We start from the raw sequence: 25,571 nt of genomic DNA on the forward strand, positions 1-25,571 counted from the left end.
TTCATTAATGTCTGACATTTAAGACTATTTATTTAACTAATGACCTGCTGTGCAAATCTATAATAAATCTTGAATGTCAGATATTAATGTTAACCTCACAGACGAGTTTGTGGACCAGGATGGCAGTGGTGTGAGGAGTGAGAGAGGGTTGATATTAAGGAGGTGGAAGTAGGTGGACCGTGTAACATTATTGATATGGGATGTGAAAGAGAGAGTGTGGTCGAGGATGACACCCAGACACTTTACCTTAGGGGAGGGGGAGATATGGATATGGAAGGAAAAACTATGGAGTTTGGATAAGGTGGATTTAATGCCAATTAGAAGTAACACTGATTTATTGTTGTTTAGTTTAAGGAAGTTTGAGGTGAACCAGGACTTTATTTCAAGGAAACAGTTGGTGAGGGAGCAAAGAGGGAGAGTGGAGTTGAGTTTGGTGGACAAGTAGAGCTGGGTGTCATCCGTGTAGCAGTGGAAGCATTTGTGGTTTTTATGGAATATATGGCCATGGGGGAGAAGGTAAATGATAAAGAGCAGGGGCCCCAGGACAGAGCCCTAGGGCACACCTGTGGTGATGGGGACTGGATCAGATTTAAATGATTTTAAATGAATGTGAGTGGGAATGGAGAGGTAAGATTTAAACCAGGTGAGGGTTGAGAGGTCAGGGCCACAGTAGCACAAGACATTAAGAAAAAAACGTGCTGCAAATATCACAACACAACACATTAAGAAAAATGGGCTGCAAACCCCCAACACAACACATTAAGAAATTAGGACATCCGGTTTTCAAAATAAGATAATAAATGAAGAATTTGTGATATCCTGGTGGTATGACAATACACTGCTCCATCATTTCTGGCAAATTGTCCTAATCCTGCCTATCCGCACGTTTGGGATCTCAATGCATTTACCATGACACCAGAGAGTCCCCTGCCTGCAGGTGTGGAGACGGGTGTGCATCACTTTCAAGTGTCCCCTGGAAACACTCCCATTGTGTTGTGATATTTGGTGCACCCTGACCTCTCAGGGCCACCGTAGAAACCAGACTAAAACTATTCATACAGATTAGTATCAGAAAGATGGGTGTGGAGTTAAGTAGTGACAGTTTTTTTATCACATTTGCAAATTAGCATTTGACAAAAAAATGTAATTTAACAGTTTTAATCTCGTCAACAAATGGTTTTCATAATTTCCTCGTGCATTTGCATTGTTTGGTTCTGTTGTTGTAAAAGTGAATGAAAGTTCATTGTTGGGATGAGCCAATAAGATGCTCAGTACTGGTGTCATACTGGTCAAAATCACTGGCTCAGATATCACAAACGTTTTAAATGTTTACAAGATACAAAACAACTGTATCGGACTAGCCTGTGTGAAATCAAATCGCTGAAAATCACAAATGAAGAGCAGAGCTGTCTGTGACTTCCTTTTTAAGCGACTTGCTCCACGGAGCTCCCTTGGGCAGAAGTCGTTAAAAGCCAACAATAGCCATCACTCCTAGAGAACTACAACAAACACATTTGTTTACATATTTTCCATACTCTGCATACATCATTCAGAGGATTGGTCAGTTTAGTTGTATGTCTATCCAGTTGTGTACTAAATCATTTTCATCTAGGTCCATCAGAATGATGTGCAGTCTGACATTAGCCAATTTGACTATTATGTGTATTGGTAGACACTGATTTGCCGATGCAGTTTGCCTGTCACTAACAGCAGCAAACTTGTGCAACAATGAAAGAACCTGAATTGAACACGGTGTGGTTTTCCTTCAAAGTTGAGTGAAACTGTGAAATCAATCCTTGTCCCTGGTGAGGAGATCAAGCTGAGAGGCTGGCGTTCAGCATCACCTCATTCCTCATCAGCCACAGACAAAACAGGGAAGAGAGTGACTGTGTGACTCTTAAATTATCCTACACGCTCTCCATCTCTCCTTCTACCTTTCGACATTCCTCTTCTCTATCTACATTTTTTTGGTCTTTCACCTCATTCATTATTTTTCCTGGTCCACTTCACTCTGCCAGCCACACTGTTGAGGTTCTCTGTGGCGCAGCACTGCCAGAGCCAGGTTGTAATAACATGGCTGTGATATGCTTGGACCTCATCTGGAGTCAGAGCTCCCGAGAGAGCCAGAGAGATATGTGTGGAGAGGTGGATGAATAAAAGGCAGGGAGGGTGAAAGAGAAAGACAGACACAGGGTAATAAAAGAGACAGAGGAGAGACTATGTCCTGGGGGATCTTACTGGGCCATGAAGACGTGTCTCTGTGTTTTAACTGGACCTGCTGGGGCTCTCAGCGAGGAGCTTCAGTAGTGGTAAACCTGCTGACCTCCCCAGTCTAAACACTCTTGTACACCAAGCTGGAGACAAGAAACATTAGCCTCCTCTCTGTCTTTTCATTGCTAACTGGAGAGTTTCAGACAAAAGTGACAAAGACACCACTTGCTTTCAGAGCTGTAACAACTTTAAATTAAAAATACCTCAGTCAAAAACTTCTATACAGTTTGTATCATTTCACTCCAGGTAGCAACTGATTTCAGTTCCTTTCAGGTCATTGAAATTGTAGTATACTGAGCTTTTTTCCCTTGGGGATTATTAAGTATTTCTGATTCTGTATGACTTTTGAGTATTAACAAATGTCACATACATTCAAATCATTGTCAAATGAGTTCACACAATGCTGATTAAGCGCTCTCTGTTTCTCAGTCTAACAGTGTTTAGATCTCATGTCACTCAGCGACATTCCTGCGCTTCACACAGGAAGTGATTTGTTTTATGTCAAGACAGATGGATGATGCAGCAACACTGTGCTATTCAAGTGAGACAGCTGTAAAAAGGTTCGATTTTTAGATTTAGGTTTTTTTGGATAAGCTGTCAGCCAAAGATGCAGAGATGTTCTACAGTTGGTATTTGCAGACGTTACCAAAAGTAATTAGTGATGAATCATAGAATTAGTGATAGTGTGTGTGTCCTCTGCATTTAACCCATCCTTATTGCACACCAGGAGTGAACACATACAAGCGGCTCAGTTCGACCATGATTACTGTCTTGGTAAGGGATGACCAGAGCATTATGTTGGGTCGTAATGAGGTTGAGATGATCTCTTGAGGGAACCTGAGTAACTGACCGAGGCTCCAGGTGTCAGGAAAGACCGCACTCAAGTGGTGTTGGACAGGGCCTGGTTAAACTAAATAGATCTGTCTCTGCAATAGTACTGGGCTGGCCTGATTCACCTCAAGCCTGCATGCCTCCAGACATTGAGCCAGCTTATGCAGGACCAGGTTGTGACACCGCCTGTACTGACACTGGGATAATGCTGTCTTACAGCTGGAGAGAATGTGCTGCAGGCTTGATTTCTGGGAGCAGCAAAGATGGCAGTTATCCTCAGTGCTATATCAGATGTTAACGTTCTGAGGGCTTGGAAGGGTGTCATTGACCTGATCAAAAAGCTGAGTCAAGCTTGGAGTATCCGCCACATGTCAGGTGATCGTCCTGTTTGTCACCACCTCCCAGATTGTCCACTTCCCTTGGTGATGTTGGCCGACTGCTTTGATCTTTTATGACTCTTTTTCCATCTTCAGTACCTCGGAGATCACCAAGTCTCAACTCTCCTTTGCATTGGCTTTGGACCACGTCTTCAGCACGGGCCCCCTCAGTCAAGGCTGGTCCTGCCTATGTAGCCAAACCACAATTTCTATGTGTTTCAATTGGCTAATGGCTTGTTCTACCATTTGCACTGCATCCCACCTATGTCCTGTTCAGACCTGGCCCTTCGTGTTTCGGAGAGTTGGACCTGGTGATTCTCTCAGTTGGAACACAAGTCTCACTTTCTCCTGTTTGTAGCGCAGGTGGTCCAACATAATTCAGTACACCAAAAAGAACTACTTTGCTTGTCACTATTTTTGCGTGTTTGTGTCGCTTATAAAACGAACATCACAGCAGTTGCTATGATTACCCCGTCAACGTTGAGGAGGTAGTAACGGAAGTAATGGAAAACTATGAGCCTGATATCAAACCGAGTAGAGTCGAGTCGAGTCGAGCTAGAATTGTATAATGGAAAAGGGCCATTTGTTGTGTTCTCTGCAATGTTGCCTTCTTGTGGACACAGTCAGCCATGCCCTCTTCCCCTTCCTTTCTGTCTTCGCTCAGTGCTTGTCTTCATACTTCCCACTGACTGAAAACTGTGTAGTGTGAATTAGGCTTGGACATTGGATTATAAGAGCCTCAGCCAGGCTGCTAATGTTACATTAGGTAAAACACAAAGTTTGGTTTTCATTAATGTTACCTTGTTAAAACAATCAGATGTTAAATTGGATCACAGCTGAGTCAGTGTCTCTTGGTTCTGAAAGGTCCAGGTTCCAGCATCCATATCAAAAACAGGTCTGGTTTGAGTCTGAGCAGAACATTTTTTGTGCTCAGATACACATTTTTGGACCCATGTAGAACTTTACTGTGATTGGTCCACATGGTAACATGTCTCATCCATGTCTTTCAGTAGCTGCACAAGCATATACTGTACAACAACAAGCAGTAGCTATGGTCAATTTCAGACACTAGAAGCATAATGTCTGTAAAGTTTGGGTCAGACTCTGTTACTATGTTTTCAGGCATGGGTCAGGTTTAGACAATATAGTGTGAGTTTAAGTTTACATACGCAGTTGCATTTTATACAGTTTTTGCTTTGTATCTGAACACAGAGTCTCATAATACACTCATTTTTTATTCTCACAGTATGTTTTTTAAGAATAAATTTAGTTTTTATTCTTACATATATTTACAGTCATATTTGTTTTACACTTTCACATTTATTTCATTTATTGATGAGTACTTAATTCATTCATATAAATAATATATATATATAATACTTAATAATTAACATGTGCATTTATAGTCATTTTTCGCCAACCTGTGTAGTTTGTGTGCTTCACTCCATTGTGGTGACTACAGCAAAGAGTAAAATATTATTTGCTGTGCTTAAGGTAATGTAATATGTATGTGTAATATGTAATATTTATAAAATTGGCATTAGTGACTTACAAAAGTGAGGGGAAATGCCATGAAAGTATAATTATAAGTCATATGTCACTTATCCGTCACTTTCATATTCATGTTTCATTCATTTTTATATGACTGTGGATTTGGGCTTCCTGTCTGTCTGTCTGTCTGTCTGTCTGTCTGTCTGTCTGTCTGTCTGTCTGTGACAGTGAGTTAAACAGAGCTTGACATCAGATATGGCTGGCGTACGTCTCTGCTGATGTGTGTGTGTGGCTTTTCCGGGCCCTGACATGTGAATGTGTCAGTGAGCTGCGGCTTAACCGCCTCGTCACATCGGACATGGTGAGAGGCCATGGTCCGTGGCTGCCGCTAATGTTTGCTGTTTTAGGCTGGACTGTGCCGAGTGCCGGGCCTGTGTGCGTACTTCTCCCTCTGCCTCAGTTTATTTGACTTCTCCCAGGTTTAAATTGATTGTAGATATAAGGCTTTCTTATGAGTTTGGTTTTCAAACAGAGTCAGTGCATGCTTTGGCAACAGTTGAAACTCTTTCCCCCCTCCCTGGCTTCATTTGGCTGTCACTGTTCTGTATTGCACTGCAAGTTAACTACATTAGTATTTTGTCTGAATTATATAATGTTGAACAGGGGGTAGAATGGGATCTTTTGTTCATCATGTAAATGCAGATTTACTCTAAAGAGATGGGTCCTTTGATTTTGGACTTTGATGGAATGGTGCTGTTGGGAGTGGACACATAGAATAGCAGTGTTTAAGAAAGGACTTGTTGTGAAGGGGATTCTGTCGAGGGAATGGCACTCTAATGAGGTACTTGAAGTGCTCTTAGGCCCCATGAAGGGACATTATTCACCATGGGGACCAGGGAAAGGATGTGTCCTTGAACGGAGTCTAAATGGAATGTGATAAGTGCTACAGTACCATACTGATGCAAATCCTGAGGAGCATAAATGCAAGTGAATGATTTGTCTGATATTCTCTTTGCTTCTGACAAAGTACTTTATGGGATTGACATGTCATTGTTTCACTGCACAGAGAAGTGCTGATCCTTACTATGAACATTTGTTGCTTTCTGTTCCATATGCCCATACTGAATTGGGTAAAAGGGTTTTGTCCATTCTGCACCGTATGCATGGAATACGTTGCAGAAAGACTGGAAACTTCACTGAGGGTTTTTAAATCCATACTGAGACTCCACAACATGCACTTGTTTTTCATGACCTGCTTGTAAATCTAATCTGTTTTCTTTTTATTTGTCTTTTGCTTGTGTTTTAACTGTGTAAATGTGTAACTGTGTTGAGTGTTTTGTGTTTGCTGCCTATCTTGGCCAGGACTCCCTTGAAAAAGAGATTCTTAACCTCAGTGGGATTTTCCTGGTTAACTAAAGGTTAAATAAAAAATAAAATAAAAAATACATTTCAGCAGCTTTGTAGATCAGTGTTTCCCCAACCTTTTAATGTGGGGACACTTTTTAAAGGTGGCCGTTTTGATTTCAAATGATGTGTGAATGGGAATAGATGTAACTGTGATGCAACTCTTACTCTGTTAGGTGTTTTGACTAGATTCCCTGCATTAAAACAGTCTTCCTTCATTGTGTACATGTATTTGGGTCTGAAATCTTTCAACCACAACAGTAAAAACTGATCCGACTTTGATGCTGCAGATCTGGACTTTTCTTGAAGAATTTCTATGTGTCTGAGGAACACATGGAGGAGTAGAGGATAGCACTGTTGCCTTGCAGCAAGAAGGCCACTGGTTCAAATCCCAGTTTGACTGAGGACCTCCCTGTGCAGTTCTCCCTTTGTGTCTGTTTTGGCACTAATGATATACTGGTGGCATCAGTGAAGCCAAACCTTTAATAACAATTATACACTTCAACGATCTAAACGATCTAAACTATGGTTTGCTTCCACTTGATAAATGGATGCCAGTCTTCTTTACTGCCAATCAAAGAACCACTTTTGTTGTTGTCTGTGTTTAGCTCATATTTAGCAGTGGTATATTCAGTGTTCTGGCAAATTGTAGCTAAGTAAAGCAACTAAAGTGGGAATGAAAAGCTTCATTAATTCTCTCCACACTAGAAAGTACATTAGATATGAGGACACATATCTAAGGATTGTTTCTCCAGTAGAAAGCCCATGATTAGCTCCCCCTTGTGCCTACCATTTTATCCTCACTGTTGTAAAACTCACCGCTGGCACTTCTCGCTCCCTTCCCCACTCCTGGCCATGTGCATTAGACCAACAGCAAGAAGGCCAGGTTGGCATCCGAATTGGTTGCTTTGGTGTTTTTCTAAAAAAGCCAATATATTTACTCGTGTGTGGCCCCCTCGGTCAGACAGACGTTTCCTCATGTGAGAAACAGAATGATGTTGTCTGATGTGTTCATTTCTTTGTTGTGTCCTTGGTAAGACACTTCCCCTCTGTCCTCGTTTCTTCCCTGTACTCCCATTTCAGAAGAATAAAGAAGTTTAAGGAGGGAAATGTGATTTATCTGCATAAGGAGTAGAATGTAGCCGTCTCAGAACAAAATCTGCTTCTTAATCACCACATTTTGTGAGTGAAAACATCTAATTGTGCCTTCATGCGTGGAAGTTTACACTCTTTCCAGAGCTAAGTAGTATCTTTGGCTGGCTTCACCCTGTCTAGTCGCCTCTCTGGAGAGCAGTAGACCTCTGTCCTCAGCCTCCTTGCTTCCTCCCCCAGCTCCTCTCCACACTGATAAAAATCTTAATCACTTGCTTGTTTCGTTTATGGTGTTATTCCTGCATAATAAAGGGGATAGATGGGGAACATGTTGACCATTTGTGTCAGTGCTCGGGAGAAGAGATTTTAGACCAGTGATAGCAGAGAGCAACATAAGATGAGCCAACTTTGAAATTAAGGCAATTGTTCAGTTTGTTTTGAAGTGAAAAAACTGATTTCAGCCATTCAACAAATAGCTAAAAATAATCTATGCCAGCTAAAGTCGACAGTATTTGAAGAATATGTTTAATACTTTACATCACAATTGGACAGCCTTTCTCAACTAGAAACTGAAGTTTTATTATAGCTCATAGAAGTAGTGGTCTACTGCTGCTTTATTTGGTAACTTTGTATCATATAACTTTGTGTTCTCTCTCAGATCACTTCATTTATATTATGCTGGTTATTATGGAATTATGGATCAATAATGCCCCAAACAATCCTGTTGCCTGGACCTTTCGTGTTGAATATGTGTTGATACAATGACATGTCTTTGTATCAGCGTGCCAATACAGTTTCTCTGTCCCTTTGTCTCTGTTCTATGCACAGATGGCATGAACTGCATGAACAAGGACCACGGCTGTGCCCACATCTGCAGAGAGGCTCCGGGCAAAGGTGGGGTGTCATGCGAGTGCCGCCCCGGCTTTGAACTGGCCAAAAACCAGAAAGACTGTACATGTACGTATCATCCCACACACACACACACACACACACCAACCTTGTCTCCTAAATATTAGGTTTCCACCCAAATTAACTGCATTCTCTGTTTCTCTCTGATGTGTGATAGAAAAAGGCACTGTATGAATGTGTGAGTGAATGGGTGTGAATGGGTGAATGCAAACTAACCACAGATCATTTACCATTTATTCATTTTTTTTTTATATTTTTTTTAATTTATTTTTTTATATATATATATTTTTTTTATATCATTTACCATTTAAGCTCAAACTGAATGGAGCTGTCGGACAAAGTCCTTCTCCTTGTTTTTCTCGGACAGAGTGCATCCAACATGTTTGCCAAGGCTTTAGCAACATAAGCAACTCGTGCTATGCTACACATTCAGCCATGAATGAACACTGTCCCGCTAACTTCTTAAAGTCTTCAAACTGCCTGTGGTATTTTTTGGCAGAAATTAGGAAATAGGAGTGATGACAACCATTTGAATTTGGTTAAGCACCTGTTTTTTTTCTCCATAGCATCAACATCTTCTCTATATAAACATAGCTGATGAAAATGCTCCACATTGCAGTGTTTATGTTGAATACACTGAACGTCCTCATGGCAAAACGGAGCTGTAAATTATTCATGGGTTCATCTACTGACTGACTTGGAATATGAATTGGAGTCAGATCAGATTTCCCGTCTTAAGGATTGGATGTTACGTGCGCCCCTTGCCTCAGTTAACATCAGTGGCTGAGCTCCACCCACAGTTATCCACCCATATTAGAATCTGCTGATTAACAGATGAGCATCTGTCAGCACAACTCAGATTCCAACAGAAACCCCACAAAAGCATGTGCAGGACTTTCCCATCCATCCATCCATTTTCTACCACTTTATCCTCCACATGAGGGTCGCGGGGGGGTTAATATTTCTGAGTCATACTTTGAAAAATCTAAAACTCCTCTGAGCCCCACGACTCTGATTATCGCACAAGACTAGGATCAATAATTTCCATAAATATTATTGTTTTCATTTGAACACGGTGATACAAATGTTCAGAGGCGATTAATAATCAGTCCACTTCCTGTTATTTCTAAACCTACATATCTTTCAACCCAGGCCTATGGATATTACAGCAGTAATATTTGAAAGGTTTACCTTGACAACAAAGTATTCACTCTCAAAGGGCACAATTATCCATTGACATGCTGACTGGCTAACACTGCATACTTTCCCATAAAATGTCTATGTATATATATTACCTGCTATACTGCGTAAGTATGTCTTAAAAATCTATCGTACATATTTTACAGCAATTTAAAACCATATTTATTTATTTGACCTCACAGCCTACCCGCAGTACTGTTACAACCCACTAGGGGGTTAGCAGCCCACACTTTGGGAGACATTGGTGTATATGTTTTAAATAACATGCCGGAAAATACGATTTCCTGAATTTACCAAACATCTCTTTGAAGTCAGAAGTCTGTAACGCTCTTTGACCAGTGGGAGTATATCGAATTGGCTCTTACCACTGGGGTCAAACGCCTCTGCAATGAACACATTCCTACAGGATTTCCAGTGCAACACAATGGTGCTCAATCATCATTTGCATATTAGCATATAAATAGCCATGTGTGTTTGTAGCAATCCTTACTTTTTACAATTTAGGACACAGTAGGGCTGCTCGATAATGGAAAGAATCATAATCATGATTATTTCAAACGATTACTCTCCCACAAGGGAAATTAGCTGTCCTAAAAGTTGCTAAATGACATCATCACCTAATTTGCATAATTGGCCACGGGTATGTATAATTGTAATGGACGCTGTAGGAGAGATGAATAACGTTGTGGAATAAACACAAAGTGACTTAAAAAACATTAATATGTTTAGAACTACAATTTTTTTTGTTTAAGGTCACAATCAGAGTGCTGTTGATGACGTACAGTCAAAACATTTAACACGACAGCACATCGTTTGATTGTTGTTGTTTTTCCAAAACCCTGTTCTTTTTTTTTTAAAAAGAAAAAAGAATTACAAGACGTGTGGAGGGGGGTTATCATGGAGCTTCAGTGGGATGTGTGTAAATAAGAGTACTGGCACTTATTTTTTCCCACTTCACACTCTGGATATATCCAAAATAAATATGATATTAGGCCATACGGGGGAGCACATGGCTAGCACTGTTACCTCACAGCAAAGATATTGCCTGGTCAGTTTCCTCCCACTGTCCAAAAACATGCAGTAAACTGACCGTATGTGAATATGAGATTGAGTGAAACCCCGCCTTTCGCCCTATGTCAGCTGCGATTGGCTCCCTCACAACTCTCTTGTGGAGGAAAAGTGGTAGACAAGGAATTAATTAATTAAATATAACGTGAGAGAAAAAACATTCCTTAAAATATGATTTGAGTCTGCATTTTAGTGATACATCAGGCTTGTTTACATTCAATTTGAGTATGTTAACAATCCTACATGCATTAAACATGTTTCTGCGCAACACTCCCTGTCACCTGGTCCTCTTTAGTCAGGTGACTTATCACTTTTTTTTTTTAACAGTTCACATAGTAGTGAGGTATTAACACTTTGTTTTATAGACTGGACTTTATAGAGTTGCTGTTGCGATGAAGGATCTTAACTGTCCTTACAATAATAAACATCTGCAATAGCAATGATGGGGCAAGTTCCAGTGGGCCTTCACCCGTAAAATACGAGGGTGTATATTAATAGCGAAAATCATTGAAGCCTCTCAGACTGAGCTGAATGTGCTGGAGGATCCAGTTCACGTCTCTAAACCTCTAACCCCCAGCCCCCTCACCACCACCACATCCCCGCGTCTCTCACTCGCTCATGCTGAGTGCCTGCAGACATGAAATTTAGGGCTGCTGCTTTTCGAGAGAGGAAAAATAGCTTTTAGTTACACTTTGTTTGGCAACACATCATGTTCTCCTCTCAGGCGGTCAGAGTGTAAAGATTGTGAAAGGCTCTCACGTGTCCCCCGCCATGCTAATATTTCACTAGCAGCAAGGGGACCGTTGAGCACGGCGGCGGCACAGGACGGTAGTAAAGGGTGTGATGAAAGCAGCGGCACTCATGTCTGCAACCTCCTCTTCACTTTCTTCTTTATTTTCATAGACGTACCAAACCGTTATGGAACATGTCAGGCAAAAATCCCCAAATGTCACAGATTCATGTTTCCTTTCCCTCCTCACCTCCACAAACATGAAGGTAGATTACAGAAGGAAGTCAAATAAAATAGCAAATGTCTCACATAGTTAAGTGTCTGAAGAATTCGGCCGCAGCGTGTTTATCATGGCAAACTCTATCTCAGACTGTGGCTGCTTTCAAAGTACTTCTTAGCTGGCAGTTTTATAGCCAAGGAACTTCAGTTGAAACCCGCTTTGTCTGGTGGATAAGAGTTTAAGTTTTAAGAATTTCAATGTTTAAAAATAAGATTCCAAGAAAAGGTCATGCATTTACAATCTCTTTTTTCCATTCTTTCCATATTTCACCCTGTCTTTATCACTTCTCTATCTCTCTCCTTCATGTTGTTCACATCCTCTGCAAATGTTTCTTTTTTTTTCTTTCTTTCTCAAAGACTACATTAAAAAACCCACCACTTTTCTCTCCTCCTCTGCCCCTTGTTGTTTCTTTTTTTCTTTGGGTCTCTTTACCACAGGAGGTTTTTCCAAAACCATGGGAATGTGTTTTTTTTTTTTTTAGTAGAAGGAAAAAAAGTCCCACTTTGGTTCCCGGGTGACATTTGATCATATTTTTTTGTAAATATTCTAGTGACAGTAGCACTTTGATTGAGTTATGCTGAAACAAACGGCATAGACTGAGCCAATCGATTACACAGACAGAAGCAAAATGCATTTACTTTTTCCTCTAAGGTAAACTAACCCCCACCCAACGCTACTCTATCCTATCTAATAAAGTCAATCTTTAAACAAGAGTTGAATGCTCTATCCTATTTTCAGGAGACTTAAAATCCAGAATTTGATATTTTCGAAATTTAACAACTCCATGTCAACTCTCTGGTTCTCACTGTATGAAGAATATGACCCAAACATGTATGTTTCCTTCAGTGACGTGTAACTATGGAAACGGGGGTTGCCAGCACACCTGTGATGACACGGACACAGGGCCGGTGTGCGGCTGCCACCAGAAATATGCTTTGCACTCAGACAGCAAGACCTGCATCGGTAAGTGATGGCCATGTTGGCCTCCTAGTTCACACCTGCACGCACACGCACACGAACACACACACACATTTACCCCAAAGCTCTCACAGCTGTTCCACTGTAACACCTGTTGCGTGATAGGTGATGAGAGACGACTACGCTGCAGTTAGGAAATGCAGCCAGTGACAAAAATGATGAATGAGACCTTGTTTAAGACAGTTGTGGGCCAGTTTCATGCAGACCCACCTGTGCGTCAAACAACTGTCGAGACGTGAGGATATCGTTTTAAGATTAAAGCTGCAGTAGGCAAGATGGTGAGAAAACTGGGTCAGTGATTGTTGAGTTTCATCCGCAGGTTATGGGATCACAGCTTTCCTCCTATCAGATGAACACGGACAATCACAGGATTACTATTGTAACAACACATCATCAGTCGGGTAAAACCATCTCACAGCGGTCTAATGGTGCGTTATATTTATATCGGAACTGAGAGCAGGGGCAGTTGGTCAACACAGTGTGTGAATGTGTTGTTTTTTTCCTCTTTTTAATTAGAAACTGAATTATTGTTGTATTTTTTGATGTGTGATGTTTTACAAAAAAAAAAATGCTGTCAATGTTTTATTGCCTGTAGTTCATTCAGTAGTTTTAAAGATGTTTCTTATGGCGTTTGACAATGGTGTCGTAGATCTTGTCAGGCCTTGAAGGAAGGAAAGTGTGTTGGCACATGCACATGCATGTTGTATAGTATACGACACAACTTGGCAAAATAATGTTTTGTGCGCATGGCTGAGAGTGATGTCACCACTGAGTTCATTGTGTTCCATTTGAGCAGCCAGGCTAACATATCATAGGCTAGCAATTGTTAGCAATACCAGTTGCTCTACATGGTATTAGTAGAAGTAGCAGTTTTTCATTAGGTAGCACCCATGTTCGTGAGGTTGTGCCCAGTTGGTAATTCAAGATCAGAACCTCAGAGATGCCCCATTATCTCGTAAATTCTGAGTTCCGACTACCAAAGGATTAGCAGTTGTGGTAGAGCAGCTAATAGGAGCAGCCTTGTTGTCTCTGAACTGCCCTGTGATTAGTCAACATCTCCCATGCCAGGCCAGACTTTGCAAAGGCTGTGAACAGAAGAGGTGTAGAAGTTGTCATTCTCTCTCTCAGACAACTTCATTTACACTATGCTGAAAGATTTGAGTGGAATTATTGATCAAAAGTGCCAGAAAAGCCCTGCCTACTGTACCTTTAATCATAGCTAAAAGATCAAATCAAATGAGGAATAAACACATTTCTTCCCTGAAAAAAAAATCCATCCACTCTGATGTCACACAACACTGTATGCATTCATATGTCTCAGTATTCATTGAAAATAAAGCAAATTGAAATAATTAAAAATATTAATTACAAATTGATAGATGTCCAGGCATTGATAGTGATGAAGAATGGAGACTCTGATGAGGTGCAGGTTACACGTGACAGACAGGTCAGTTAGATTCTGATCAGACCTGGTGTTAACATCTGTCCTGAGTGATAAGATCACATGCACAACACATCCTCGGATCTCATCTCAGAAATCACTTTTGGACGTCGTGTGAGGATGCATTTCCTGAGTTGCATGAATGCAATTTGTCCTCAGCTGACATCCTATCACCTGCAGATGAAGCCAGATTCAAACTCATGTGTTCACAGGAGATGCAGTTTAATGACAGATGTGGACGACTGTACTTTGTGCTATGTGAAAACCTCACTGGATGTTAATAGCAGGTCTGAACGGGGTCTTACTGAGAGGTATGCCAATGTTGATCCATTCATTTATGCTCCAATTAACCTTTGCATGTGTTTGGACTGTGGGAAGAAACCGTAGATCCCGGAGAAAACTCAGGCCCCTATGGGCCGAACAGACAAACTCCATGCAGAAAGGCCAACAGTGCTCGCCACTGCTCCACTGTGTGGTCTCTGTCCACTCAGTCTCAATGTAATAATCAGTCGTGTTTTTTCCAGGCACCAGATTTCCCCCCCAGAGAGGACATGGAGAGCATCTAAAAAAAATAGATTCAAAATAGTGGATTGTAAACAAATTAATCCCACAAATGTTATTTCCTTACCCAATTTACAAAAAAAAGCATCTTCTCATTAGACTTACATACATTTCCAAAGTTGTCTGAAACATGGCATTAGTGTGTTCTAATAATCTCCCAGTGTCCGTTACACAGTGTTGGGATTGACTATTTCCAATAAAGTGGGTGCTGGAAGGGAAAATCACAACTGGATTGGTCTGAAAATCTGCAAAGACACATTCAGCTGGTTGGTGTGTCAGGGCCAGTGACTGGGCAGTAATATGTTTGTTACAGCAGGAAATGTCTGAGCTGGCTGGTGGTGAACAGATGTCTGACACTTCTCCCACTCTGAAAACACATTCGTCATGTCAGATTGAGCCCAGCCAGCGGGCAGCAGGCAGCTCTCTGCCAAAACAGGTCATTTGTCCACATGACTGTCACGAGAGGCAGCCCTGCCTCTCAAACACTGTCATCCTGCTATTTCTCTAATGAGTAGAGTGTGAATGAGGTGTTCCAGGTAAGTGGAGTTATTCCCTAGACATGTTTTTCCTCTCCCACCTCCTTCCTGTTGATATTAAGGCTAACTGTCTGGTTCCAGGAAACAACTTGGATCACCTCTTCAGTCACATAAAGTATTGGTTTCGTCCTTGCAGCAGAGTTATTACAGTACCGTGATAGTTATTGATAACTTGTGCACACAATTTTGTAACTTGTAGTAAATATTTTGTAGTAAGTTTGCCAACTTAAATCACCATATGTAGAACAACCCTGATTGTGCAATTATTAACATTACCCTAAACAGCGTTGTGCATTTGGGAGACATATTTTGAATCACAGTGATGTAGACAACAAGCACCAACCTCATTCTCATCTTCCATTCTGTAAATATCACAGTGGTACTGTACATGATAATACACGGTTCCTGTGCTCTAGTCCAGAATTTGTCAATATCTTCCTAACTTGACTTTAGTGTCACTGTTTCAAGCGAGGGTGCGCTCCATTTGCTTACCCAGCTGGCCAAGTTGTTGATGGAAGTTTATACTTATTTTGTGTGCACAAATTAATATTCCATGTACACAAATTAAAACAAAATACTAATTCATGCATTAGTTTAAATGTCCCCATGCTGTGTCGCGGGCTCCAAACACACCACCTCTAACCATTAAGAAAACTAGTTATAAAAATAAAAGAGACAGTGGGCACATTGAGTCAACGGAAACACACCAAGCACAATGAAACACAACCAAGGCTGTGCTGATGTGACTCAAGTAAAATAAAAACTTCAGCATAATGACTTGTCCAAACGCCCATCCATCCATCCATCCATCTTCTACCACTTTACCCTCCACAACAGGGTTGCAGGGGGCCTGACATAGGGTGAAAGGTGGGGTACATCCTGGACAGATTGCCAGTCCATCACAGGGCCACATATAGAGACAAGCAAACATCCACTCTCACAAAATAATTATAACATTGGGTTTCTCGTTTCCATCAACAACATGGACAGCTGGGTAAGCCAATGGAGCGCACCCTCGCTTAAAACTGGGTCACTAAAGTCAAGTTAGGAAGATATTCACAAATTCAAACTTCCGTGATCCATAACATTTAAACACACTCATGCTCAATTTAGAGTGTCCAATGAAGAAACCAGAGAAAACCCGTACACACACAGAACATGCAAACTCCATGCAGAAAGGCGTGTTTCAACCAGGTCACGAACCCCGGTCTTCAGTGAAATTGCAGACATTTTCCCCATTTGTTATAGGACATTTCTAAGGGTTTATTTCTAAATAATATGAATAAACTACTTTATGTTCAAGCAGATGTATGTGTGCACAACTTATCAATAAAGACAACACAGTGAAATTAAGAGGTTGTCCTACATGTTCAAACTCATATTCAGAGATATTTAATCAGACTGAGGTTTTCACTTTGGCTTATGTAGGCAGATGACAGCAATGAGATTTGATTTGTGGGTCAGGTTGAATATCACTAAAAAGGAAACTCTGTGACCTTTTTTTTTTTTATAAAAAAAACTTCAGTGTGGTTATTCAGGGATGAGGACAGAATCCAATTCAATTGCAGAAACCTCTCCAAACTCCAGCAGTTGAGATTGGATGTTGATATCTACTGTTCAGCAAAGTTTAGCATAACAACATGAACTGAGACCAAACCACAGTCTGGAGCCATGTTATCTAGCTCTACAAATGTTCACGATGTGTGCTCATGGCAGTGAGCAGCAGCTTCTTAAGGTCACAGTCTGGAATCACTGGTCACTGAATTGTTGTTTTTTTTCCTGTGTGTGTTTTTGACTGCTGTTGCTGAAGGGCAGGTCACCAGATAATGGACTGCTCTGATCCAAGTGACTTTATAAGTTCTGCTTCATTTGAAATAAGGCCGTGTAAACCTTAGCCCTGGGTCATACTCTCTGTGTCCATGTGTCCGCAGAGGTCTGCACAACTGAAATGTACCTCCTCATATGCAGACCGTGCATTTTCCCTGGAACGCAACACTTTCCAGTCTTGTTGAGACACAAACTCAAGCTCTTTTTTGGTGAAAGGAAACAAGGAAGACATGGTTTCCTTCATGGTACAGTTCGGTTTGATGCCGTACCTTTAATTGGTGTGTGGTTTGTGGGCTGTGCCCGATGACAGTGAAGATACCCAGCGAACCACGACGCGATGTGAGCCGACAGATTGAGGACAATCTAGCAACTCCTTTATTTCTGCTCAGTTTGCAACAAGATGTCAAGATTTGTATGAGAATAGACTGCCTCCACTTTTACCATTTACTCAGGGTGGGGGGAAATATCGATACAGTGAAATATCGCAATATTTTGCGTGGCGTAGTTTTATCGCTTTTGAGACACCAAGTATCGATTTTTTTAGTATATCATTTTGTAGCCGATGTTACAAATAAACATGAAACGTTTGTCGATTAGCATAGAAAAATCAAGGGAAGGGTAGAATGGAACCGTTGGGGCTCGATATTTTGGTACTCTTACTAAACACAAAAAACACGTATCCATACTGTGCTAAACCGAACTGTTCCACTAGATGGAAACAAGGCTATAGAAACTCACAGGAGGTTATGTGACGAGGTCCACAGGTATCCAACAATCCCACTGCACAAAGAATAAAAGGAAACTCGATGCTGTATGTATGCACAGAACACTAGACTGATCATACATATTCATATCATGCATACATTTGTAGTGGCACTCTACAGACACTGAGTGCGGAAAGTATGACCCAGCCCTTAAACCAATGAAACAAATGGAAAAGGAACTTATAAATGTACACTGTAAATACTTTGTAACATGTAACGTGGTGATATTAAACCACGTGGATGACACATGCACACACATTTCAATGTGCTTCTTACTGTATGCAAACACTGGAAACACCTCTCTCTCTCTCTCTCTCTCTCACTCACTCTCTCTCTCACTCTCTCTCTCCCTCTCAGACACACAGCACCGTTTTTTTGTCGGTAATAACCCATTTTCTTTGCAGCTGCTCTGAAGAAATGAAAGACACCATCAGGACAAAGCTGCGAAGAGGAGCGCAAATGAGAGCGAGAGCAGGATTCCTCCTCTCCCTCTTTCCCAAATGTCTCTTGTCTTTTCTCTCTCTCTCGCTCTCTCGCTTTCTTTCTCTCTCTCTCTCTTAAAAGAGAGAAAGAACCCCTGCGTCTGTGGTGTTCAAGACTCCCCAATTACTCTGTGGGCCTTTACCTTACCTCCCTACCTCCTCCCTTGCTCAGAACAACGCGACACTTCCCCTTCCTTCCTTTCTTTCTTCCTTCCTTCCTTCCTGCCTTCCTTCCTTCCTTCCTTCCTTCCTTCCTTCCTCCTCCTCCTGCTTTCTGGTGATAGTATCTGATTGCCTGTCTTGTCTGACAATCGTTAAAATCACATCAGGTGGAGATAAGGCTAAAATCCTCAGTGCAGAAGAGGAGAGAATGACTGTGTGTGTGTGTGTGTGTTGGGAGGGTGGGGGTGGGGGTGGGGGGATTAAACTCTGTGGTTTAAAGCAGACATCTCAATTGCAGCCTGATCTTGGGTGAAGCGCCCACAAAAGCAAACCTAACTACCTCCTCCTCCTCCTCCTCCTCCAGCTCTCTCACCACCTCCTCATCCTCCACCTCAAAAGAAATAAAACTGCTGACTCACTGAAAAAAAAAAAACTGCCAATGTCATGAAAAATGACCCCCATGCCTCATCATCATCATCATCATCATCATCATCCCCCCCCATCCCATCAGCCTCTGCTCCTCCTCCACTCACCTCCATCATACAAGGGCACCACTCATCTGTTCATCACTCTTACATAGGGGTGGGCAATATGGCCAAACATGTTATCACATTAGATTAGATTAGATTAGATTAGATTAGATTAGATTAGATTAGATCAGATTGCCTTCGATCAGATTAGATTATATTATATTTTGTAGAACGTGTCATAGTCAGACCACGTTATAATGTCCAGGTAATATCTTATTTTTTAAACAGATTTATTGCTCAGCCCTATATTCTCACAGCATGTAATTTCCCTGCTGCATGTGTGTGTGTGTGTCTACCACTGCCTCTGTCACTAATCTGTCTGTCTGTCTGTCTGCCTGTCTGTCTGCCTAGTTGCATGAGAGAGCCTGTACTGCATATGTATGGTTTCATATCTCTCTCTCTTTCTCTGTTTTCCTTTTTTTTTGGATTAATAATCATTCTTATTGTCTTTGTCGATATTTTATAGAAACCCTTGAGCCTCCTCTTTTTTAATTTTTAATTTTATTATAATTAATGTATAATTTTGTTTTGTCATAGCCGCTGTAGAGCTGTTTAACTCCCACCCCCCTTCTCCTCACCCCCACCAAACCCTGCTGCTGTCCTGTGTAGGTCTGAGCCCCCCCCCCACACACACACACACAGACATTTTATCTCACCATTTGACAGATTTTTTCACACGCTCAAGCAAGCATATGCTTACTTGTGTGTGTGTGTATGTGTGTGTGTGTCTGCCTGTGCACTCCAGCACCAGTGCTCAGCTAATACACAGCAGTTAAAAACTAGAAAACCTCCATTCATTCGCCGAGTGCACTTCAGATAGAGTCGTCCAGTTTGAGAGGAGAGTGACAGAGAGAGAGAGAGAGAGAGCGAGAGAGAGAGAATGGTGGAGAGCCAGGTGTAAGGAATGGAAGGGATGTTAATTACCCCAATATCCAACCTCCCCCAAATACCCCCACTTCCCCACTAGAGTGTGTACATCAAAGGCGAGTGGCATTATTCATTCACAGAGAGATGCTCATTCAGGCCCTAATGACTGAAGCCTAGAGAAAAGACCACTGCCTCCCTCACTCTCTGGCCCAAATGCACCACCCCCTTCCTGGTCCCCGACACCACACACACACATAATATGCTGTCCTAACAGCCATCTCACCCTCGTCCTCCCTTACACGGCTTTGGGATTGTGGTTTTTCCAGCGTTGACTGTGTTAACGCCATGCACATGGGATGTGTCCATAGACAAAACCAGGCAACCAGCGCTGCCCCCAGACTATACCTCCCTATACCCCCTGCTTTTTTTTTCTATATGTCTCTGCATGCCCCCCCCCTCATCCCTCACTATGTGCTGCCCTCCTTTTCCCTCCCATTGTGGCTCTAATGTTGTGTCTCTAGTGCCCCCTCTCTCCTCTTCTCTCTCTCTGCTTTTCCCTTCTTTCTGTTTCCATCGATATCTTCTCCCGTCATCTTGCCATTACTCTGCTCTCCTTGCTCCACTGTCATCACTTCCTGTCCGTCTGCCTCTGTTGTTGTGCCCACGTTTAAGGCGGAGTGTCTTGAAAGTGTCGGATGTGTACTCTGTCCTCCCTCTCTTTTCCTCGTCTTCCAAATTCATCCTAACGTGTGTGGAAGTCATTGCTGACAAAGTGCGGCTGTTTTGATATGGAAGACAGAAACTCCATCGGCGACAACAGCAATGTCAGCACCAGAACTAAAACCAATCCCCCAAATGTTTACCCAACCCTACACTATCTCCCCAAACCCCATACCTCTATCACCCCCCCCCCCCCCCCCTTTTTCCATATGAAAGCCCTTAACATTCTCCCCTCCCCTACCCCACCTGCCTACCAACTGCTTCATTTTGTGAGCTATACACCGATACTGATCATTTTCATTAATTTTGTTTTGTTCATTTGATTTCTTCTGGGAGATTTAATCATTTGTTTGGGGGATTAACACTCTAACTGGGATTTTGGCTCTTCTTCATCGCTTTTGCTTCTTGGCTTTGTCTTTTTTTTTGCTCAAACGCCAAGAGGGGCTGAAGGTCTGGTCATTTGGGCTTCTCATTAACCTGCTGCTCACTGTTTGTCCCCTTGTCACTTGTGTTTTAGAGAAAGATGAGGCTGCAATTGAGAGCTCTGAGTTCAATGCCACGTCAGTAGCTGATGTGGACAAGCGGGTGAAACGGCGGCTACTTATGGGTAACTCTTTTCTTCCTCTTTCTATGTGTTGCCATGGCGCTTGTGCTTGTATCCCCGACACTACTCCTCTCCGTTCTTCCCTGTCCTCCTCTCTCTGTCTTAATTTTGTTGATTTTTTTTTTCCTCTTTTTTGTAAACCTTTGGTGCCCACTGTGTCTACTCCCACAGTCAGTTTTGTTACAACTACCAAACATGATGACAAAGGAGTGAAAGAGGTCGCTGTTTCCCTTTAAACTCTTCCTCCCCAACTTTATTTACTGAAATTTCTGGTTTGCGGAATGAGGTTTTTCTCATTGACTAACTTTTACTTTTCCAGTTACACCGTTCTCCAGATGTTTTGTGTTCCAGTTCCACTATTTTTCATCACCTTTTGTCACAGCATAGTTACCTTACTATAGTAAGTAGTACCTATAATTGTCAATATCCCAACTCTCCACACAACTTTAGAACTGCACTATCAAAGTGATGTACTTGGTAGAGTATTCTCAAAACAGTAGTCCACAGTAGTTACAGTTCCCATGGTGCTAGTTAAACTGTCTCCCTCATCCCAGTCATAGTTAGTTATGGTTGAGGTGAAGCAGTCTGTGAACAAATAACTGTTTATTGTTGATGTTGAAGACCTTACATAACTTCCATACATTTTTGTTACATGTAATGTACATCAGTGACTGTCCCTTTGGATAATTGCAAGTGATGATCTTTGGCGGTACTATGGTACTGTTTCCCCGGAACTGCAGGAGTCGCAGTAACTCCTGGAGACTTCGGCCAGACTTAGATGGAATGTATGCAACTATATTGTCATACTTTTCAAACCAAAATGATCTGTGTCCAGATGAGCATTCCACTCTGTGTCAGAGGCAATCTGTGTTTATACGTAGGATTCATCTATACTATTATTATTGTTTCAATTTTAAAATAGCATTTTCAAACAGAAACTAGAAACACTGTCACCAAGGCTACTCAGTTTCCTACAAAGACCTAATAACATCTTCCTTAGGCTATTACCTATACTGTACATGTACAGAAAATTTAAAAAAAAAACTACGTAAGGGCAATCACTTTCACTGAAATTCATGAAAAATCCATTCAAACTTCACAGGAAAGGTTCTAATTCAAACCTTAAAAACCTGTTCAAATATAAGTGAATCAGACTGACTGAAGTAACTACTGCGTGGTCCAGCAGAGGGCGCTCTGAGTGTAGGTTGACCTTAGATCCATATTGGATACCGGAAAGCAAAACAAAGATGTTATGTTGTTTTTTTGGTGAAAATGGAGGTCCCAACACCAAAGCATCTCAATAGCAACACATGGAGGTATTTGAGAGTCTACACCATTGCTGCTAAAGTAATGAACACGTCTGCTAACTCAACTGTAAGCTGCAACAAGCCATTAATGGTAAGAGTAGTAATAAATAAATGTTGTTGTGTTTGTGTGTGTGCAGGCAGGCAAGGAACGTGTTATGTAATATTCTTTAGAATTTCTTTCTCAGAAAACCACAACAATCGTACAATCTGTCCTTTACAAACATAACCTCCTCGGTGGAGGGAATTATCTTCGTCTAGACAAGTATTTCAGCTCTGGGAAGCAGGAACAGGAAGTGTGGAGGTTGCAAAATTGGGAAAATTCCATGAATTTTTGAAATTGGAAACGTTCCATGGAAATTGAATGCTGTGAACACACACACACACACACACACACACATATATATATATATATATATACATATATACATATAGATAGATAGATACATATATAGTTGGTAAATAATATATTGTAGCATAATCTTTGGCTAAACAATCACATTTGATGATGACAACATTCATATTTTTGCTTTTCAGTGAAAGAATTGCACTGATAAAGCTCTACTCATAAATTAATCTGCGTTATGTTTGCATCATTTTGCATGCATGTCTGCTTATGACAAAACAAAATGTTTATATTTGTATTTGAAACCGTTTCTTTAAACTATCAAACATTTCCAATATTTCCCATAGAAAGTTTCCAATTTGGAATATTTCCAAAATTCTCAAACTAAAGTTCCCATGTTAAGCCCCTTTACAACCGTAATTTGGAGCAGACACGATGTGTTTTAAAATGTAATGAACTGCCAGTCAAACCTATCGGTTTTGTTCATTAACTCCTATACATGCTAAGGTAAATCTGTAGAATCAAATATTTAATATGTTACTTAAAAGAACATAAAAATTAATTGTTTTGTGATGTATTTTGCCATGCACATGTTGCTCTTTAGTATTGAAAATGTGAATGCAATGATTTTGCTGTGGCTCACACATGATAAAAAGGATCATTTAGTAAAACATGTGCTTTTCCAGAAACAATACTTTAATTCTCTGCTGTCTCGCTCCTGAATTTCACCTTTCTTTTGAGGTATATCAGAAATCTTTGTGAGTATTGCTACTTCAACATAATTAAACCATATTCCAGACATACAACTTTCATCCCAGTTGCCTCTGGCCAGAGTGGCTTGGAATAAGAAGATACATTTTGGTTTTAGGGATGCTACCTCATCCCTTTTCCTTCTACTCTCTTAGTACATTGGCTGAACCCTGATTCCTCCCCATTGTACCAGTTACTTGTAACCTGTGGTGGATTGTGCATCACGTTGACGTCACTGGGATCCATGATGGGGATTTCATTTATTAATCTCAGTACAGAGGGTTTTCTTTTAAACCAGCCGTTTCCACAACAATATCAGTGTCACTCACAGAAACATTTTTAAGAGACATTTCAGACCTGGTTTATAGTTTGAATGTACCACTCAGTCCAATCCCTTTATTTCACTTTACCGCAACTTTCTCCTGGATTCTGACTGTTTTCATTCCACCTCAAAAATAATCTAAAAGAATCAAAATATTAACAAAATTAAAAGTTCACTCAGGTAACAAAGAATCGAAAGGCATGCATTAATAAATAAATCAAGGAAAGGGAAAACAAATGAAGAGTGGAGATATTGCACAGTAGCAGTCTTGAGAGTTTAAAGTGTTGGATTCACCTACACTCCAACAGAGATTCTCAACACTTGGTTCAGTGCAACTAACTTAATCTGTGAATACATTATCTGCTGTAAATAGGTCTTTGTTATAACCACTGTGCTTTCAAAACACAATCCAAACTCTGAATTCAGTGTCACTGAATTAACTGTCATGGATAAAAACTAACTCATGACCTTACATATTTGGATCCTAACTCCTAACCATAAACTGATACTGAAACTACCAAACAACCAACCAACCAACCAACCAACAAACAAACTTAATTTGTAAAGCCCAAATTCACAAATCACTATTTGCCCCGTATTGGGCTGAATATTGTACAACCTCCTCTGTTGGTCAAGTGAAAAGTCAGAATAGTTTTATAATGTACTTGACTACCAGTGGGGACATATTTTAGCCATTAAACAAAAGGCTGACCGAATAAAATCTATACCTGTTTAAGTCTACAATATCTTTGCCACTTTATCTTGCCATTACACAGCATTTTATGACTTCAACATTACATTTCTTAACCACTCTCTCTTGCATCTCAAGACAAACAAAAACACTTACTTATACATAGCACTTTATAGTTTAGCTTACTTGAAGCACTTACTTACTTCTAGCTCTTGTTTGTACCCAAATGTTTAAATGCACTTATTGTAAGTCGCTTTGGATAAAAGCGTCTGCTAAATGACATGTAATGTAATGTAATGTCTTTGCAGGCGAGCTCTTTGTTAAGCGGCTAAAATGTTTGTCCTCGCGAGCAGCCATGTTTTCAGAGAGGGTGGGCCTCCACGTCTCAGGCTGGTTCCCATTGATGGCAGCATACTGGCGGCTTCCATGGACAAGTCAGAACTGACTTTATGTCAGGACTGTGCTGCACAGGCATAGCCTGAACAGCATCAGTATGCTACATTTGACACTGCTATCACTTTGTCTGCTTCCTCCAGCATGTCTCTGCCATTGCACAGTGCAGAGAGCATCAAGACAAATGCAAGTGCAGCTGAGCCTCTCATGAAAATGTGTGCATCAGATCAGAGGAAGATTGTGACACTGATATTGAATGTGTCTGTGTGTGTGTGTGTGTGTGTGTTTCTGCAGTGCTGCCTCCTTAGTATTTACATGTGCATAGATCAATGTATGGTAACCTGTGGTAAACTTTAAGCACAAAAAGCACCAGAGTTAGGGCTTAGAAAAGGTTGTCAATGCCATTACATCAACAACATAGAAACGTTAAAACACACTATAGCAGCGTAATTCGGTTAAAACTCGGAATGAGCTGATACAATACTCAGTTTCAGTATCTGTCTGATTACTTTGATTTGATATCAAAAAAGAAAAAAATTCAATCAGATATGATTTCTAACTTTGACACAAATTCTTATCTTTATTTAAGTAAATGGTTTGTATTTATATAGCACTTTTCTAGTCTTGATCACCATTCAAA

General features: G+C 40.9%; 1 protein-coding gene across 2 annotated transcripts in view; it reads left to right on the forward strand.

The window, feature by feature from the left end:
* scube1 (signal peptide, CUB domain, EGF-like 1) overlaps positions 1-25,571 on the forward strand; it is a 139,579-nt gene that overhangs the window by 50,403 nt on the left and 63,605 nt on the right. The window contains exons 5-7 of one of the 2 annotated variants that reach the window (XM_058625065.1): positions 8,295-8,423; positions 12,500-12,616; positions 21,039-21,128. In XM_058625065.1, the coding sequence (XP_058481048.1) occupies positions 8,295-8,423; positions 12,500-12,616; positions 21,039-21,128 (336 nt within the window). The remainder of the gene's footprint in view (positions 1-8,294; positions 8,424-12,499; positions 12,617-21,038; positions 21,129-25,571) is intronic. The other variant, XM_058625066.1, reaches the window with a different exon arrangement.

The sequence above is a fragment of the Solea solea genome, chromosome 3 (assembly GCF_958295425.1).
Source record: "Solea solea chromosome 3, fSolSol10.1, whole genome shotgun sequence".
Taxonomy (NCBI): domain Eukaryota; kingdom Metazoa; phylum Chordata; class Actinopteri; order Pleuronectiformes; family Soleidae; genus Solea; species Solea solea.